The 6,647-nt window shown below is 57.8% G+C and overlaps 1 protein-coding gene and 1 pseudogene across 2 annotated transcripts in view; both read right to left on the reverse strand.

Annotated features, from left to right (window-relative positions):
- Positions 1-2,948: 2,948 nt before the first annotated feature.
- LOC105530064 lies at positions 2,949-4,929 on the reverse strand (annotated as a pseudogene). Its single transcript, XR_001004598.1, has one exon. The product of XR_001004598.1 is annotated as an uncharacterized LOC105530064 (transcript).
- The window catches only part of MLLT1 (myeloid/lymphoid or mixed-lineage leukemia (trithorax homolog, Drosophila); translocated to, 1), a 75,402-nt gene continuing 71,705 nt past the window's right edge, over positions 2,951-6,647 (reverse strand). Inside the window, exons 11-14 of the mRNA XM_011967481.1 lie at positions 6,495-6,594; positions 6,272-6,343; positions 5,905-5,976; positions 2,951-5,737 (exon numbers count right to left, since the gene is read on the reverse strand). Of these exons, the coding sequence (XP_011822871.1) occupies positions 5,609-5,737; positions 5,905-5,976; positions 6,272-6,343; positions 6,495-6,594 (373 nt within the window). The 3' untranslated portion in view covers positions 2,951-5,608. The remainder of the gene's footprint in view (positions 5,738-5,904; positions 5,977-6,271; positions 6,344-6,494; positions 6,595-6,647) is intronic.

The raw sequence follows: 6,647 nt of genomic DNA on the forward strand, positions 1-6,647 counted from the left end.
CGCAACCTCCACCTCCCGGGTTCAAGCGATTCTCCTACCTCAGCCTCATGAGTAGCTGGGATTACAAGCATGCACCACCACACCCAGTAATTCTGTATTTTTAGTAGAGACGGGGTTTCTCCATGTTGGTCAGGCCGGTCTCGAATTCCCGACCTCAGGTGATCCACCCACCTCGGCCTCCCAAAGTGCTGGGATTACAGGCGTGAGCCACTGCATCCGGCTGCACTACTAGATATTAATTAGGTCACACAGTGGCAGAAATGCAAAGGTGAGTACTGTGCATATGAGGGAAGCCAGGGAGAGACACAAACGTATGCAGGAATTGAAAAATACAACCAAAGATGGCATCTCAAATAAGTGAAGGAAAGACAGGTTATTCAATAAATGGGGTGGATCGCCTTGCATAGCTATTGGGGAAATAGAGTTGGGGCCCTCCCTCACGGCTAAATAAATTCCAGATGCAACAGATTGAAATGTGAGAAAGAAAGAGGGAAGGGAGGCAGGAAAAGGGGGAAGAATTGAATTCTTAGGAGAAATCAAGGGAGAACCTAAAAGAAAAACATCCTAAACAATAACAGCCCAAAAGCCATTTCAAGGAAAACTTGATAACTTGATAATGGATCACTTGAGGTTAGGAGTTCCAGACCAGCCTGGGTGAGAGTGAGACTCCATTTCAAAAAATAGTAATAATAAGTAAATAAATAAAAAAGAAAAAGAATGAGGCACGGTGGCTTATGCCTGTAATCCCAACACTTGGGAGGCCAAGGTGGGTGGATCACGAGGTCAGGAGTTCAAGACCAGCTGACCAAGATGGTGAAACCCCGTCTCTAACCAAAATACAAAAATTACCTGGGCGTGGTGGCAGGCGCCTGTAATCCCAGCTACTCGGGAGGCTGAGGCAGGAGAATGGATTGAACCTGGGAGGCGGAAGTTGTGGTCAGCTGAGCTCGCATCGCTACACTCCAGCCTGGGTGACAACGCGAGACTCCGTCTCAAAAAAATAAAAATAAATAAAAAAGAATCCTGGGCGAGTCGGCTTGCTGAGGCTGTTTCTTTTTCTGTAGACAGGGATGAAGCAGTGCCTGCCTCATGGAGTGCTTATGAAGAGTCCATGAGAGAACTTTTAGGGATTTTTTTTTTTTGAGTTGGAGTTTCGCTCTTGTTGCCCAGGCTGGAGTGCAGTGGTGAGATCTTGGCTCACTGCAAGCTCTGCTTCCCAGGTTCAAGCGATTTCTCTGCCTCAGCCTCCCGAGCAGCTGGGATTACAGGCGCCTGCCACCATGCCCAGCTAATTTTTTGTATTTTTAGTAGAGACAGGCTTCACCATGTTGGTCAGCCTGGTCTCAAACTCCTGACTTCAGGTGATCCACCCGCCTCAGCCTCCCAAAGTGCTGGGATTAGAGGTGTGAGCCACCTCTAGCCTTTTTTTTTTTTTTTTTGAGACAGGTTCTCTCCTGTCACCCAGGCTGGAGTGCAGTGGTGCAATCTTGGCTCACTGCAACCTCTGCCTCCCGGGTTCAAGCAATTCTTGTGATTCAGCCTCCCAAGTAGCTGGGACTACAGGTATGCACCACTACGTCAGGCTAACTTTTGTAATTTTAGTAGAGACAGGGTTTCGCCATGTTGCCCAGGCTGGTCTTGGACTCCTGGACTCAAATGATCCGCCCGCCTCGGCCTCCCAAAGTGCTGGGATTATAGGTATGAGCCACCGTGCCTGGCCAGAAAGCCCTACCACATTTTTACACATCCGTAGTCCTTCCGCTGCATCTTGGAGCGTCTGGGAACCCTGAAGGAACCACCATAGACCCTCTTTCACTCCATATTCCTACTTTAGGAGCTCAGACCCAAAACCATACCCCGAAGGCTCAAAAGAACCTTTCTCTGGTAAGGCACAGGGCAGGGAAAGCCACACTCTGATGCTGGGAATGGATTTTTTGGTTCCAGAGTAGAAAGGAGAAGACATGCTCCAGAGTCACCAGTGCTAAGCTGAGCCCAGCTGAGTCCCCAGCTGCTGCCTGCTGACAAAGGTGATCTCAGTCAGTGGCTGCCGCAGTGACTCTGCAATGTGGGCCGCTCAGGAATGGAACTCCTGCTCCTCTGGGTGGAGCTGGAGCTGGAGCACACAGGACAGATCTGCTCAAATGTGGCCAGTGACAGCTTTGTCTCCTGGAGGTTCACTGAGCTCTGCCACACTGAGGCCAGAGAAAAACCCACCATAGGGAAACTGGGAGATGGCACGCTGGCTCCTGGGAAAAAATGTCTGCGTACCTTTTTCTTTCATCCATCCATCCATCCATCCATCCATCCATCCATCCATCCACCCATCCATCCACGCATCCATCCTTCTTTCCTTCCATCCACCCATTAATCCACCCATTGATCCATCCATCCATTCATCCTTCCATCCATCCTTCTTTTCATCCATCCACCCATCTGCCGTTCCTTCCTTCCCTCCCTCCTTCCTTTCTTCCCTCCTTCCTTTCCTCTCTTCTTCTTTCCTTCCTTTCTTTTCTCCTTTCTTCCTTCCTTCCATCCACCCATCAATCCATCCATCCTTCCATCCTTTCTTCCACCCACCCACCCATCTGTTCATCCGTGGTCCACCCAACCAATCATCCACTCATCCATCAAACCATCCGTCCATTCACCCATACACCTTATGAAACCAAGTTTTCTTCTCAACCCAAACCTTGTTGCCTGCTTCCAAGTAGAGAGCACAGCATCAGAAGCAGGATGCGAGCCAAATTCTCTGCCCCCTTGAATTGCTGGTGGCGTCGCCTCCAGCCTTGTTCACACTCCCCGCCCCCACCAGGCTTGGTCCCAACCCTCCTTCCCCTTCTTGGTCACTGATCTGGGAGCACCGGGACAGGCAGTCGGGGCAGGGGGCCCCAGGCTACCTCGCACGCCTGACCACTGACTCGACAGGAGGAACGCGGCAGATGCATGGGTCTGCTTTCCCATCTGACTTTATTTCACTTTTTTTTCTATAAAACTCCTCCATAATTTCACAATTTAACAAAAGTTTAAAATCCAGGAAAGAAACAATCCTGTAACTCATTACAAACACGATTCTCCTTATTCCTTTTATCCAGGAGTTGGTCTCGGGCCGATGAGTGTCCTAGTTCCTAGTGAGACACATTCTTTGTAAAAACCCTTATGGGCAAGAAAGGTATTCGATACCATTTGCTTTCCGGCGTCGGTTTACATTTTTGTTCAGGAGAGAGCAAAACACAGAGATTTGCACTGGGGGCAGGCGGCTTAACACGAAACACGTGGCAATCACAAAGTGCCGGGCCCCTTCCTATGGAAGTGTCCCCAGAGCCCTCGTGGGCCCAGCTGCCGGGCAGCCGGGGTGGGGTGGGAGAGCAGCTGGGGATGCTGCTTTTGGAGCCCATGCTGCCCGGCACGTCCATCGGGTGGTCACGGAGCCAGCCCTGGGCCCAGAGCAGCTCTGGAGGACAACGTGAGGCCTTCCGGCCAGAGGAGGTAACTGAGAACTGGGTTGGTGCTTCCGGAGGCCTTGGAAACCGCAGGAAGGGCCAGACGCCACCACTGACAGCAGGCGGGGGAGCCCGGCCCTCCTCTGGCTGAGCGGAAGGCTGCTCGAGTCGCTGTGTGGATCCTGGGGGGGACTCTCGTGAAGGAGCAAGGCCAGCATCCTGGGCTGAGATTCCTGTCCGTGACCCCCGGCGGCCTCTGTGCATAGAGCACCCAGCAGCACAGGCCCCCGGTCAGCCCCCCTCAGGCCAGTTCCTTCAGTCCAATGTCTTAGTTTCCAGAGAAGAAAGGAAGCGCCCCACGGTGGAGTATTGTTGGCCGACCTGGGAAGGGGAGAGGGGGCACAGGGGCCTGCCCTCTTCCTGATACCTGAAGGCAGTGGGGCCGGGAGAGAAACAGAGCAGGTGGCGAGGAGTCCCGGAGGCTTCCTCGGAAGGTTCTCGGGCCCTTCCCCGAGAGTTCTGGGGAGTTTCCCCAGGACAGCTGGTTGGGGGCAGCCTTGGAGGCAGGGTCCCCACCAAGGAGTGTTCAGGTCTGCTGACAGAATCAGAGCAGGGACAAGATTGGGGACCTCAGGGAGGGACAGATGGAGCCCCCCAAGTCTGAGCTCATAGGCTGGGGAGGAGGAGACATCTAGGTGGGTTCGAGAGGGCGCGAGTCCACCTCCAGGCCCTCAGCCCTCTTTTCCTCATAACTTGGTCAGGGCACAAGGACTTGAAAGGACTTGAAAGTCAGGGGCTTGGGAGGACTGGAGGCGCCTCGAGTCAAGGTCTGGGAAACGGAGGCTAACCAGGCAGGCCTCCAGCCCCTGGGACCCTCAGCCAAGGTGGGCTGGCTCCACAGGAGCGTCCTGGTCCTGGAAGAGTGGGCCGGGAAGGAGGACCGGCTTGGCCCGGGGAGAATCTCAGGCATACCAGGAGTGGGGCTGCAGGCACGGCACCAGCATGAATTGTGGCGGTGGAGGCCGGGGCGGGCCAGGCCACGACCAGAGAGAAAGGCAGCCTGGGAGGGTCAGCCCAGCCAACCCAGCGGGCCTGCCGACGGCCGAGCCCACGCTCAAGGGGCTGACCGGAGTCCAATGCGCCTCAGAAAACTCCATAAACTATCCCGTCTTATTTGGCAAAAGCTCATATTTTTTTTTCAAAGTTTGAAGACTTGATGAATGAAAGAGAGGAAGAGGAGCCTATGGGAGGAGGCCGAGCCCCGGGGCGGCCGATGCGAGTCTGCCCCGGAGACTGTTGGCGCTAGTCTGAGTAGAGCCCGAGAGCGGAGTGGGGGCTCCCCGGCGCCCTGAGGACTCACTGCCCTTTGTAGTGTTGGCTGGCCCCCCGGGAGCCCCGGCAGGAGGCGGCGGCATCCTTGGAACGGCAAAGGGAGAACTCCTCCATACGTCTGGAGAGGGCCGGCTGCCGTGCCTGGCTCGGCCTCCAGCCCCACACACCACCGCGGAGACATCTTAACCTACAAGCCCCACCGTACGCACCCCCCACCCCCCCCACGTGCACTGCTGCCACAGAAACGCACATGGACACTGCTCTTAACCAGACAGTGCACACACATATATAATAGAGAGAACTATACAGCACGGACCCCAGCGCAGCGTGAGCCGGGGAGGAGCCGGCGCTAGGTCTACACGGAGGACGACGCAGACACACAGGCAGGGCCTTCTAAGGCCCAGGGTGGGCAGAGGGTGTGTTCTGAACCATTCAGGAGGCTGGAGACGCTCCCCAGCCTTCGGTCCGCTGCTCAGAAAGGCTGGGGCAGCCACGCCCTGCCGCACAGCCCGCCGAGGAGTGGGGCCTGGTCCCAAGGCTGGGCGAGGGGCCCCCGGCCCTGTCTCTGCCCAGAGCTGCCTTCAACACCAGCCGCTCTCTGAGGGGAGCCCGAGGGGCGGCTCGCGGGTGGCCCAGCCTGGCCCCAGGGCTCCTGGCGATGGAGCAGGGAGAGTGGGCAGGGAGCCGCCGAGGAAAGTGCAGCGGGCCGTGCGGGCGAGGACAGGGCTGTCGCTAAGGCAGTGCTGCGGGCAGGCGAGACGGGAGAGGAGGGCAGGCGGGGCCCGGCTGCAGCCTCCCAGGACCCCGGTGGTGGGGGCCCGGCACGCGGCCCAGGGTCATGTGGCCACGGCCTCCAGATAGCTCTGCAGTTTGCGCACGGTGGTCTCGTCCAGGGAGAAGAGGTCGAAGTCGAAGGTGGTGTTGGTGACGTTGAAGTGGCCGGTCTCCTCGATCAGATTCACAATCTGTAAGGTGGTGGCAGGTGGCTTCAGGGGCAGGAGGCCAAGGGTGGGGTTGCCCTGTTCCCCAAGAGAGGTATGGGGCTCCTGGGACAGCACTAGGGACCCCTGCAGCCCACACTCCTCACGGGCACCCAGACCTCAGCCAGGCAGGACCCTCGGGGGGGCAATACCTGCTGCAGCACGTTGCGCTCCCGCAGCGCCATCAGCCTCCGGTGTAGCTCCACTAGCTCGTCCGTGTAGGCCTGGAGAGCGGGGCGGGTCTCAGCAGCGTGTGGGGGGCCCTGGGCCCTTCCTGCTCCCATGCCCAGCCCCACCCATGACCCAGTCCATCCCAGCACAGGACAGAGGTAGCCACATTCACCCCAAGGAAGGCCCAAGGCTGCAGGGGCAGTCCCTTAGCTCCAAGGCCGTGCCGGGAGAGGAGGAAGGACTGTCTCTGCTCCCGCCAAGGAACAGTCTGACTGTGGGGTGTTCGGGGGTTCTGGGGTCCTCCACTGGCTGCAACTCCCACCACCCGCCCCTCCTGAGCACCCCCACCTTGTCGTAGGTGCCCTTCTTGAGGATCTTCTCGGGCTTGCTGCAGGACTCAGGGCTCCTCCGGCCTGACACCTGCAGGGAAGCCAGGTCTCCGCTGAGCTGCGGCCCACACCAGCCCCAGCCCCAGCCCCAAAGGCCCCGCAAACCCTCCTAGGACAGCCAGGCCCAGGGCTAAGCCCAGCCTCCTGTGCACCCCCTGCCTGCCTGTGGGCCCCGGGCTCACCTTGCTGTTGGGTGGGGGTGGCTTCTGGGGGGGTGGGGGCTCGCGGCTGGGCAGGGAGGAGTCAGCGCTGTTGTCACTCTCGCTGTCGCTGAAGCTCAACCTGAACCGACACACAGGGGTGCATCAGGCCCCTGCCGCCCCCACCACCCCCAC

This window comes from Mandrillus leucophaeus, unplaced genomic scaffold (genome assembly GCF_000951045.1).
Source record: "Mandrillus leucophaeus isolate KB7577 unplaced genomic scaffold, Mleu.le_1.0 Scaffold8, whole genome shotgun sequence".
Classification (NCBI taxonomy): Eukaryota; Metazoa; Chordata; class Mammalia; order Primates; family Cercopithecidae; genus Mandrillus; species Mandrillus leucophaeus.